The sequence below is a fragment of the Mercenaria mercenaria genome, unplaced genomic scaffold (assembly GCF_021730395.1).
Source record: "Mercenaria mercenaria strain notata unplaced genomic scaffold, MADL_Memer_1 contig_3585, whole genome shotgun sequence".
Classification (NCBI taxonomy): Eukaryota; Metazoa; Mollusca; class Bivalvia; order Venerida; family Veneridae; genus Mercenaria; species Mercenaria mercenaria.
The window spans coordinates 20,818-33,393 of record NW_026461738.1 but is presented as its reverse complement, the minus strand read 5'-3'; the positions used below and the strand labels follow the sequence as shown (position 1 = coordinate 33,393).

General features: G+C 33.2%; 1 protein-coding gene across 1 annotated transcript; it reads left to right on the top strand.

The window, feature by feature from the left end:
- Positions 1–5,735: 5,735 nt before the first annotated feature.
- On the top strand, positions 5,736–6,170 carry LOC128553205 (uncharacterized). The gene has a single exon (XM_053534327.1). It carries the CDS (start codon positions 5,736–5,738, stop codon positions 6,168–6,170), a length of 435 nt encoding a protein of 144 aa, XP_053390302.1.
- Positions 6,171–12,576: the final 6,406 nt, after the last annotated feature.

Here is a 12,576-nt window from a genome sequence, read left to right as displayed (position 1 = left end):
CTGTAAGGAGCCAAAACCAAAACACCACGTGACAGGAAAGCATTAATGTCAAATAGTGAAAACAAAACACACTTGATCAATTTAATTTTCGAACACTGAAAATGTGATTCCTATGCACCAAGCTGAGGGAAGACTATTGTATTTTGTCAATGGTGAAAATTGTTATTTACTCATAAATGAAGATGGGGACACAGTTCAAGCTCGACACAGGAAGAAGTTGACACAAGAATAATGTTCACTGCTTAGACATCAGTACTACTAGCACTACACGAAAAACGACAATCAAAGTTAGATTCCTAGATACAGACATGTGAGGTGATATCTTAATAAATACGAAGTACTGTTTTATTTGACACAGGAAAGGCAACAAGGGACGCCTTTGAAATTCTCACAATATCTATAAAAGCAAAGGAGAAAGAATCTGCTCAATTTTGCCTGCAATACACTGTCTGACAGTTTGACATAAGAAGTGTTTTTGTTCGCACAGGGAAAGTAACGCCGTTCAAATAAGTTGGAAAAAAACAGGGGTATGTTGCAACATAAGCGGAAGTAAGTCATACACATCACTGTTCTAATGATCTCTTTAAAGGCATCGAAAATATTGTCTGTGCAATCTATGGATACAAAGACTTCAATAACATCAACACACTTATATATGACATGTTTCTTGAAAAGTATCAAGTACGTGCTGGCAATGTCCTGAGTACACATGACTCTGTTGCCACTTTGCCATTTGCCACTTTATATGTACATGAACTGTGTGAACTATCAATTGTTCATTTGGATTCATACTCATAAGAACTACCTAATTCTACCAAAAGGAGATGAAAGTGGAATTGGAGTTTGGATCAGGAAATTTGTTGCAATATGACTGGTGTTCCGATAGTACCTTAAGTACTAGCTGAAATTATTTGTGACACACCAGCAACATGTGTCGAGGATGACGCTGATGATGACTATGAAGAAGTAGAGATGACCAATATAACTGACACCATACTATACTAAACAGACAGCAATTGTGACAACTAAGGTGACTGAAAATATCAAACGGAAAAGAACTGTTAATAGCAGTAAATACTAAATTGCTTATTACAAGGTAGCAGAAGAATGATTATTGCTACAACTTAATTGTTTCTCATTCCTGATTCATGTGAATTGATTTTGTTAAGCAGACAAGCAGTTGTAAGCATGTATTTTTCAGTTTCTAAAATACAAATTTAGTAACGTATCGTAACGTAGGTTATAAAATCAGTGCAGTGCTACATGCTTTTTAATATGGAACTAGTGCAAACTTGATAAGATACTCACATAATCTAAGTCTTAACACCATCACAAGGATTGCATAAACAATCTATTGACTGAGGAATGAAAAGATATATCGTGAATTTTAGTAACGTTTACAATAATGGTAACGTACTTGTTCTTAAAACTGTTGAACGATTAATCCTTAAATAATATGTATAGGAAAATCATATATTTTAGACATATCAGATATTTTCCGACAATTAAACTTATTGAAGTAATTGATATGATTATTTTCATAAAACAAATGGTAACGCAAATTAAAAATTGAAATGATCGATGGAGAGAACAAAACTAAGTGGGGAATATTGCCAACAACATATTTTGCATATCACTGAACACACTTGCTAATGATTTTGGTTTTCCTACCACATACTTTACCATATTCCAATTTATCGTCTATTAAAAAAATGTTAAGGTAACGTAAATAACATGCTGTATTTCATAGAGAACCCGCTTGCCAGACGGCAGAATTCAGAAATATAATCTACAGACAAAGGGCTTCAAAAATAATGGGGTCTACAAAAATCCCTAGAGGGGGTGGGGGAGCGTTTCACTTTCCATCTTTAGGCCTATAAGTTATAATCCTTTCACAGTCTTCTTAAACAAGTAGTTGTTAAATGTTAGATCATAGCTCTGTAAAAATGTCCACTTTGTACTGATAAACTTGTCATCTGAAAACTGAAACTGTTGAGACATTTCTTGAAACATATATCCTCAAGTAACAAAAACATAAGAAAATTTAAAATAGTTGCTATATTACAACAGTAACGAAGTATTCCACGAATTTGTGTTTGCGTGTATCAGTCATTTCTGTTTACTATGATTTTACCTGTAAATGCAAAAATCCTGTGAAAATTACTCACTCCATCTTTTATTGAAAAATTTCCGAAGAGATATTATTATTATTATTATTATTATTATACCAGATTTATATTAATATTAATCAGATTGAAATGGCCTAAGCTGGTATCTAAGTAACCATTTGTAGGAATTAATTGAAATTGTTTACTGCGATGTGACATGAAACATTCACGTCCAATAATTATGTTTTGTTATTTCACAAACTTATACCCCTTTTTCGACTTAGTATTTTTTGGTATTTGCCTCTTTAAGCATCATTAAAAGGTGGCAAAATCCCTGTATAATGTACATTTTTGATGACTCGGACAAACTCGAACAAATTTTTCGGTCTGGCAAGTTTGAGTTAACGAAGCTTGGTTGTATTTAAAATGGCAGCCTCTTTTGTGCTTGCTGGTCTGTTTTCATTAACTTATTTTTTTTGTCATATGGTTTTTGAATAGATGAGTGTTGACTTATTCAAACAGCTTTCATAAGACATAAAAAAACCTAGGTTATGCTTTCAAAGTCCGTATCAATCTCATTAAGAGGTGGAGATACTTACTGTCTCGATTAAATTTATATTAAACTCTTGGAATACCTCAACCTATTAACATTACCATATGACCAAATAAACCATAGAAGAAATCAATGATATTTTTGTCTTTAAGCAATGTTTCGAATCCCCACACACAGTCCTAATGCCGTTGAATAAATTATTAACAATTTATGTCCAAGTTATATACATTTTAAAATGCCAGCCATATCAAAAATGTGTACTCAAAACAAAAAGCTATGTAATATGCAAGATAAGGCAGAGGACAGGCCATTACTGATATACGACTTTTACAACAGACGCATTATGAACCTTGATGGAATCACGAGATTACTTTCTATCTAAGGCTACTTTTAAATAGCCATATTTTGAAAAGTTTAGATATTAATACACCTTTTAGAGCCTAGTATCACATTTGTTCTGTATCTATACACAACCATTATTAACTTCAATTTTACATTCACTCTTTATACTTCCAGCATATTCCAGTTGAGATATGGCCGTATCATGGAAAAAGACATTATAAACAGCTTCAACAAGCTTTGATGAAGATCTTCAAGTTTACTGTCAGCCCTGTGACGAGGACGGACCAAGAATTCCTGCATATGGCTACTGCACGGACTGCCAGGAACATCTTTGCGAAACTTGTTTCAAAGTTCACAAGAAACATAAACTTTCAAAACATCATACTCTCCTTGATAATGAAAGTATGCCAAAAACTCTTCAACTTTCTTCAACATCTGATAATACTAGCATGCCTGCTGATTTTAGAACACCTTGTCCTAAACATAAGAGAGAAATGATCAAATTCTACTGCCATGACCATAAAAGACTTCTCTGCAGTGTTTGTGTTACGCTTGAACACAGTTACATCTTGCAAAGTCAACTATATACCCGACATTTCAGCCAAGATCATCAACAGTAAAGAATACCATGACATCCTGAAAGTCATAAATAACATTACTGACCAATGTCACAAGATGTCAGAAGATGTGAAGAAAACGACAGGCAATTCAAACAGTTCTTTGGCAGACGTACTGGCAGATATCAAGAAATTCCGGAAAGAAATAAACCAAAGGTTAGATGAACTGGAGAGAGGAGCAGAAGATGTAACAAAGGCAATGCAACAAGAGAATGCCAAGAATCTGAAGACAACGGAAACAACATGTGATGATGTTACCAAATCTCTGAAGACAATGTCCGACTCTGTCAAGCATCTTAACACATCAAAGCAAGCTGACAGACTTTTCATGGAACTGAAATCTGCTGAGAAAATGATCAAATACTATGAAAACAGTATCCAGCATATATTAGCACATGATATCGAAGAGTACAACTTTAAACCCTATGAAATAATATCAACTCTTCTTGAAACAGAGAGTTCCCTTTGAACATTAACAACGAAAACATTTAAAACATAGTATTTGACAAAATGGTGTTTATTTTTAAAAATGGAATAGTTGCTATATTTCAACAGTAACGAAGTACTCCACGAATTTGTATTTGTGTGTATCAGTCATTTCTGCTGTAAATGCAAAAATTCACAGCCAATCGCTCGCTCCATCTTTTATTGAAAATTTTACGAAGAACTATTAATCAGAATGAAATGACCTAAGCTGGTATCTACGTAACCATTTGAAGCAATTAATTGAAATTTGTTTACTGCTGTGACGTGAAATATTCACGTCCAATAACTAATTTTTTTTATTTCAAGTTATGCCCATTTTTTGACTTAGCAATTTTTCGTACTTGTCTCATTAAGCATCATTAAAAGGTGAAAAAGTGACAAAGTCCCTGTATTATGTATATTGCTTGATGACTCGGACTAACGATAACCCAAACAATTTTTGTCGGTCCTGACAAGTTTGAGTTAACGAAGTTTGGCAGTATTTAAAATGTATTTGTGCTTGCTGTTCTGTTTTCATTATTTTAATATTTTTCTTCATATGGTTTTTGAATAGTCGAGTATTGTCGTATTCCAACAGCTCTTATTTAACACAAAAACTTAAGTTATGCTTTCAAAGTCCATATCAATCTCAATAAGAGGCGGAGGTACTTACTGTCTCAGTCAAATTTATATTAAACTCTTGGAATAATATATTAACATTATCATATGACCAAATAAATCATAGAAGGAATCAATAATATTTTTATCTTTCAGCAATGTTTGGAATCCCCCACATAGTCCTAATGCAGGTAAACAAATTATTAACAATTTATGTCCAAGTTATAAATATTTTAAAATGCCAGACTTATCACAAATGTGTACTCAAAAAAGCTATGTAATATGCGCGATATATAAGGCAGGGGGAAGGCAATTACTGATATATGACTTTTAAAACAGATACATTATGAATTTTGATGGAATCCCGAGATAACTGCCTATCTAAGGCGACTTTTAAATAGTCATATTTAGACTTTAATATAGCTTATAGTGCCAAGTATCGCATTTGTTCTATATCTATTAACAACCAACATTAATTTCAATTTTATTTTCAACATTATACTTCCAGCGTATTCCAGTGGAGACATGGCTGTACCAGGGAAAAAGACTTTACCAACATCTTCAACAAGCTCTGATGAAGATTTTCAAGTTTACTGTCAGCCCTGTGACGAGGACGGACCACGACTTCCTGCGTATAGCTACTGCATAGATTGCCAGGAATATCTTTGCGAAACGTGTTTCAAAGTTCACGAGAAACATAAACCTTCAAAACATCATACTCTCCTTGATAATGAAAGTATGCCAAAAACTCTTCAAGTTTCTTAAACATATGATCATACTAGCATGCCTGCTGATTTTAGAACACCTTGCCCTAAACATCAGAGAGAAATGATCAAGTTCTACTGCCATGACCATAAAACACTGCTCTGCAATGTTTGTGTTACGCTTGAACACACGGTTACATCTTGCAAAGTCAACTACATACCCGACATTTCAGCCAAGATCATCAACAGTGAAGAATACCACGACCTCCTTAAAGTTATAGATAATATTACTGATTAATGTCACAAGACGTCAGAAGATGTGAAGAAAATGACAGGCAATTCAAACAGTTCTTTGGCAGACGTACTGGCAGATATCAAGAAATTCAGGAAAGAAATAAACCAAAGACTAGATGAACTAGAGAGACAAGCAGATGCAGCAAAGACCATAAAACAAGAGAATGCCAAGAATCTGAAGACAACAGAAATAACATGTGACGATGTAACTAAATCTCTGAAGATAATGTACCACGCCATCGAGCATTTTAACACATCAAAGCAAGCAGATCGACTTTTCATGAAAGTCATAGATAACATTACTGACCAATGTCACAAGATGTCAGAAGATGTGAAGAAAACGACAGGCAATTCAAACAGTTCTTTGGCAGACGTACTGGCAGATATCAAGAAATTCCGGAAAGAAATAAACCAAAGGTTAGATGATCTGGAGAGACGAGCAGAAGATGCAGCAAAGGCAATGCAATAAGAGAATGCCAAGAATCTGAAGACAACCGAAACAACTTGTGATGATGTGACCAAATCTCTGAAGACAATTTCCACTACCGTCCATGCACCAGCTGTAAACTGAGATGGACCCATACATGAAATATGTTGACTTTTCTATGTATTATCATCTGTGCAGAATGTGTTCATGACAAGACTGTATACATATATTGTTAAATCATTTTTTATTTCCATTATGCCATGCATGTAAGAAGCAAGTATTAATTTAACAATTGCATTCATAGAAATTTTAAAATGTGATCAATCTAATTTAAAGAATAACATATAATTGTACTTTTGAAGTTTCATACTATTTGTGGTGGAGATTGACACAGTCATTTAGCAACTTATACTGTCTGTGAGTCATTTTTTATATGTTATAGTTTTCTTAATTAAATGCATAAAATATCAAAATTATGGTTAAATTAACTCATTCATCACTTGTAGATTAATGTTAAAGCAGTTCAAAATTTTACCATAACTTAATTAATATTCTATTCAACCAGATTTGTCACATATTTTCATATAACCATTTGTATAATACAGTCTAATCTAATCTAGAAATGATGTTCCACAATTTTTCAGTTTAATATATTTCTATGTTGTTTTGATGTCTCAACATATAATTACTAACATCAACAAAACTTAAGTATTTTACAATTTGGTTAGTATAAATGTTTTTTTGTGTTTTTGTTTCTATGTTTAATTTATTTCCATCTAGGGGAATAAAGAAATATACATTTTAAGATATCTCATCATTCCAGGTAAGTACACTACATAATCAAGATAAAAGAAATAAGAAAAATTATGTTGGTGGAATTTTATTTTTAAAAAAAATGATATACAGTCTTTGTATTATTTACTTCTTAATATATGTTGGACTGAAATGGGAATAACAACATACTTTAAATTTTTGTAGTCATAAGTTAATATGGGAATTATTTACTTGAAATAGATATTATCTCACTGTTCTGCCATCTTTCAACATTGTCATTGGGAACAAGGCTCAACATTATTTTTTGTGTATTTCTTGCATTCATGTGAGATAAATGTTTTTATGGTATTCTTCAATATTATATATGCTTTTCATCTTACCATAGATTAAAAAAATATATATTTATTTGTCTGAAAATTAAGGTAAAAATACTGACTGATTAAATTGCAATATAAGAAAACTTATATGAGAAAAAGGGAGGTAATTTCATAAAACATTATGTAGAATGTAGATGATAAATATTATGAAGGGAGATAATAAAATATATTGAAGTTAATAGTCTTCATCTCTTTGATGAGCTAAATAATTGTTTTACATGTTGGTTTATTAACTACAAGTATGACCTAACATGTGCACCTGTCCTGAAGGAAAATAAAAAAGGTTGTTTGTTGCCCTTGTATTGTTAAGAAGTTCCTGGATTTGTTTACATTCCATGTCTGAATGAAATGAAGAAACAGACTTTAATGAGGGTATCCGGGAAAATACCTAAGTTAATTTTTATATCAGCAAATTTGATGAGATAGTCATTCAGGAGTTGTCTATCCTATTTCAAAAAATGTTATTGGACTAAATTTTTTGGAGTAAATATCTCTTTTAAAAAATAACACACAACATTTTAATATTCTTTTTATATTATCTGATGCACTTAGCAATATATATTTGGAGTCTAAATGTTAAAAAATCCGGTTTCAATTTTTTAGTTACAGTGTCTACCTCTTGGGCCAGAGATCATCATGGTAAATGGATGTTGTAACGGCGTCGGCGGATACGCTTCACTACACATTGATTTATGTCTGCTTCTTTGATGCCTTAACATGACATCCCTTCTGGAAAAATCTTGATGACATTCGGGGCACTCGTTCATGTTGCTCTCCTGATGACTTACGTTAAAATAAAGAAATATAGCTTAACGTATGCTTTTAAAGGCTTGTAACATAATGTGACGTATCAGTCTATTATATTCAGAACAAAAGGCATCACCTTTAGTGAACATTGGAACGTGTATCAACATGTATGGAGCAGGAAGGCGGTATCACTGGGTCTATGAACCATTGTCCGCAAACGTATTTAATAAGAAAAATGTCTTAAACAGATGCTTGAAATATTTGCAACTGTCTTATTACAAAATAATAGGCTGCCTTTTTGTTAACACATACTCCCGCTCCGTCAGGATCATCAAATCTCCCAGTATTCCAAAGTAGATGTATGTGATCGTTATTAAACGAATGAAGGATGTAAGGTCTCATGATTTCTCTCCCATAAAATTGATTAAACCAAAAATTCCAATTCAGTTTAGCTTTTCTAGCATCATCCTGGCTTAAAGATGAAGATGGAAATACTCCAGGTAGTGGTGTTATATTTGATATATCTGGCTCCAGGAATAAACTGAAAGGCTGGGCTGGCGCTGTTTGCTTTATGTCTGATTTTGAAATCAAGTGTCGACAAAAAGGACACTTGTCAATACAATCAAAGCAGTCTTTACAGACTAAATTTTTACAGGCACATTGATTAATGAAATAAAATATTTTATCCATGAAACACACACCACATTCCTCCAACCAGATTTCTTTAAACATAGTACTTCTATAATTCGTTTTATTACACTAAACTATCCGTTTTATAAAAGATAAGTTATCCGTTTTATAAATCACACTTATTCACACTTAATAACTCTTGGCTGCTTTCTCTTTAAAACTTCTAAAATCAACTGAAAGAGGTTGTGTCTGATCCTTTCTTATATAGGAACGACACGAATCATGGGAAGGTGACGTCATGGGAATTTCCGATTGACTCACCTACTCTCTTTTGATTTTTGGAATGAACGTCATTGATGACGTCATAGAGTCACGTGAGGGGCTGCAGGGCTGCTGGCACTTTCCCCAACCGATTGTTATACACTACTAACAAAATAGGATCGGCAAGTGAATCCGGGTAGGTAATGTGTATGTGTTTGTTGAGAGAGAGAGAGAGTGGGGTGAGGTGTAGTAAGATGTTGGTGGAATAATGCGATATGACAAAATCACACAAGACTTTTTAAAGTTCCCACTACAAATATATAAGTTTCCACTATATACATATAGGGGGAAAGTGGCCATGTTCCCAGATCACTATGTTTTCTTTTTACTTAATCAAAATGATTTGAACAATCATGGTAAGGGGCCAAACAAAAACTCTATTTGTGTGGAATCGTTTCAAAATCGGATGAGCAGTTTCCACAAGAAAAGTTTTAAAGTATCCACTATATACATATAGGGAAAAGTCCCTTTGGTCGCCATGTTTTATGATTAATCAAAATAATTTGAACAATCTTGGTTGAGGGTCACACAAGTGGTCTCTCGCGACCATGTTTTTCTAATAATCGGAATAATTTGAACAATCTTGATACTAGTAGACGGTTAAATGAAATTGATGTATGAAGATTTTTTTCTATTTTTTGGCTCTTGCAGCCCCTATGTGCAGCCAAGCGGTATTTGGAAGAGAACCACTCAAGGAACATCCACGCCAAGTTTCATTAACTTCCACCAAGTGGTTTCAGAGGAAATGCTGGTTGAGGAAAAGTATAGAAGGTAGGACAGATGACAGGCATGCCCAGGTGAGCTAAAAATCCAGGTGCACGAATTCACATGCTGAATAATATTCCTACATGGTTTCATGACTCTAGGTGAAATATCTTTTAAGGTATATGCAACACAAACTTTTATGCACTTTGTGTGTATTTTTCAATACACGAAGTACCATAACTCTGTTATGGCTGAAGGAAATCCTAACAGAACACCAGGTGAGCAACTTCAAATACTATAACAATCATCTTATGTTTTATGATTACTAGTCAAATACTTTTGAAATACATGCAACACAAATTTTTATACCCTTTTGAACATATTTCTAACAAAGTTAGTTAGAACATATCATGTGCGTTCTTGTATGTCTTGTCATTTACCAGAATTCCAGTAATTCGAACACTCAGTAAATAGTCATCAAATTTTCAATAAGTGGCATGATATTATTTCACCCAATGAAAACACATGTGAACAGGTTTTTGTTTGTTTGTTTTGGGGTTAACATCATTTTTCAACAGCATTTCAGTTAGGTAACGGAGGGCAGTTAACCTAACCAGTGTTCCTGGATTTGTACTATACAAACCTGTTTTATGCAAGTAACTGCCAACTTCACCACACGAATGAATCAGAGGTGGAGGACAAATGATTTCAGACAAAATGTCTTTTAAAAATCACCCAAGGATCGAACCCATGATCCCGCGATCCACTGATCTGAGCACTCCCTATTGAGTGTTAACAGATTTACCAGTCTGTCTAAGGAAAGGGGTAGCAGACAGGGATGTTTAAACTATAAGTCAGTCACAGATCACCTTGACCTTGAAATAAAATTAAGGTTGCTTAAATCTGCTGTGCCCTGTTTGGACAAAACTTTGTTTCATTAGGTGGTAGTAAATGCTCTGAACTACATTGAAAACTTAAACTTTCCAAGGAAATAATTTGTAATTTTTTTCAGGATATCTGCCAATTTGAAAAATATATCTTTGAATATTTCCTTCGAACAAAATTTATGCCGAAAATAAATGCTAAATCATCAAGTTATGGCTAATAATGTACCACTAACTCAAACAGATACTACTTGTTGCGAAAAAAAAAAATCACACTTACTTTTGGCTGGCATTTGCCTTTTAAAATCTATGTTAGATACAGAACTGGATAGGGGTCGGTAATTGTAAATATCTATTTAAATAGATTAGTTCTGGTTCTGATATTTTTCTGACGATCTTTATGATAAGCTACAACTGAAAATAAAAGTTTTCAAAATGGCACTTTATATTATCGAGAATCAAAAAGAGCTAAAGATATCAAAATTCACCAGTTCTTTTCTTAATATATATCTTTTAGCTGAATGATGACCCAAACATTTTTTCTTTCCATTTTGAACCATTTTTATGTGTCATTGAAATAGCAAAATATTATCACAAGAGCTGTCCGTAAGACAGCGCGTTCACTATTTGGTGATTTGACAGTAAAATGAGTTTATGTCTCAATAAGAAATCTCTTCTTTAACATGAAAATAATTCGAAAAACATTAACGTTAAAATAACCTAAGTATAACACCTTGGTGACCTTGACCTTGGGTATAATGGGCCCAGCCCCTGCACATACTCTGTTTTCATGCTGAACAATGTTAATATGAAGTTATAGTAAGATATAAGCAATAGTAACCAAGAAAAACAAAGGTTGCCGAAAAACTTTAACCAGGAAAGCTCACGCCGACGCCGGGGCGAGAAGAATAGCACCCCTTTTCTCCGAATAGTGGAGCTAAAAATGAAAGAGATTTGTTTGTGATATTTATGCTTATATAATACTGATACCACCATGTATTTGTATTAACCTGTCAGACCTGAAATCCCCATAACATTAAAAGGGATAGTATATGTTTTATAAAGTACCCCACCCCCTTTTTTCAAGTAATAATAATTTTACCTAATTGAAAAAGTAACTTAAAATCAAAATCACCGTCACCTCGCCGGGGCTTGAACTCACGACTCTTCAAAATATTGTATATTTGGGTACTGTAATATAACTCTACATGTGGACTATTTCACGAATCTTTCTGAGTAAGTGAACTCGCTTCTTTCTAGTGAACGCTCGTCTTTCTACTTATTAACACAAATGCACATAAACATACAGACGTTTGATGGGGATTTTCTAGATTTAAATCAATATGTTATGATGAAGTATGTACATACTGTGCACAGTATATCTTTGATGGAATGAGGAAAAAAACAAATGTTTTGATGAAGTCATTTCTATCATGCCTCGTAATTAAATGTAAATAAAATATAGAATCTCGTTGATATCTAATAATATTAATCTTTTATAACTGAAAACAATATTATTTGATTAAAAAAAAAAACACTAAAAACACCGTTACCCCGCTGTGACTTTAACTTTAACAACCCTTCAATAATTGTATATTAATACACTCTAATTTAATTCTACATGTGGACTATTTCAAGAATATTTGAATCAATGAGTGATTTCTTTACTTGCTTTCGAGCGAACTCTTGTCTTTCTATTTAAAAATGGACACAACTATAGAATAAACAAGCAGTTACTTCCTGCATTCGTTGCTGTTGTTGTGACATTCATATATCGGCGCTATTGACAAATTTAAATGTGTAAACCATGAAATGACGCTGTTCCATAAAATATACATAACATGTACTGAAAACTGACATTATGTCTGTGGAGGATATGAAATCTTTACAGAATTTTTTTACCTCTGAATGAAACACATCAATAAATTTGCTTTTAATATTTTATTGATAAAGATTAAAATCTTTTGTAAATACCATTGTTTGACATCTGTAAAGATGTATCAAAATGTC

Bases quoted from the DNA above. Each gene is read 5' to 3' on its own strand.
- LOC128553205 (XM_053534327.1), top strand. From the start codon at position 5,736: ATGACAGGCAATTCAAACAGTTCTTTGGCAGACGTACTGGCAGATATC.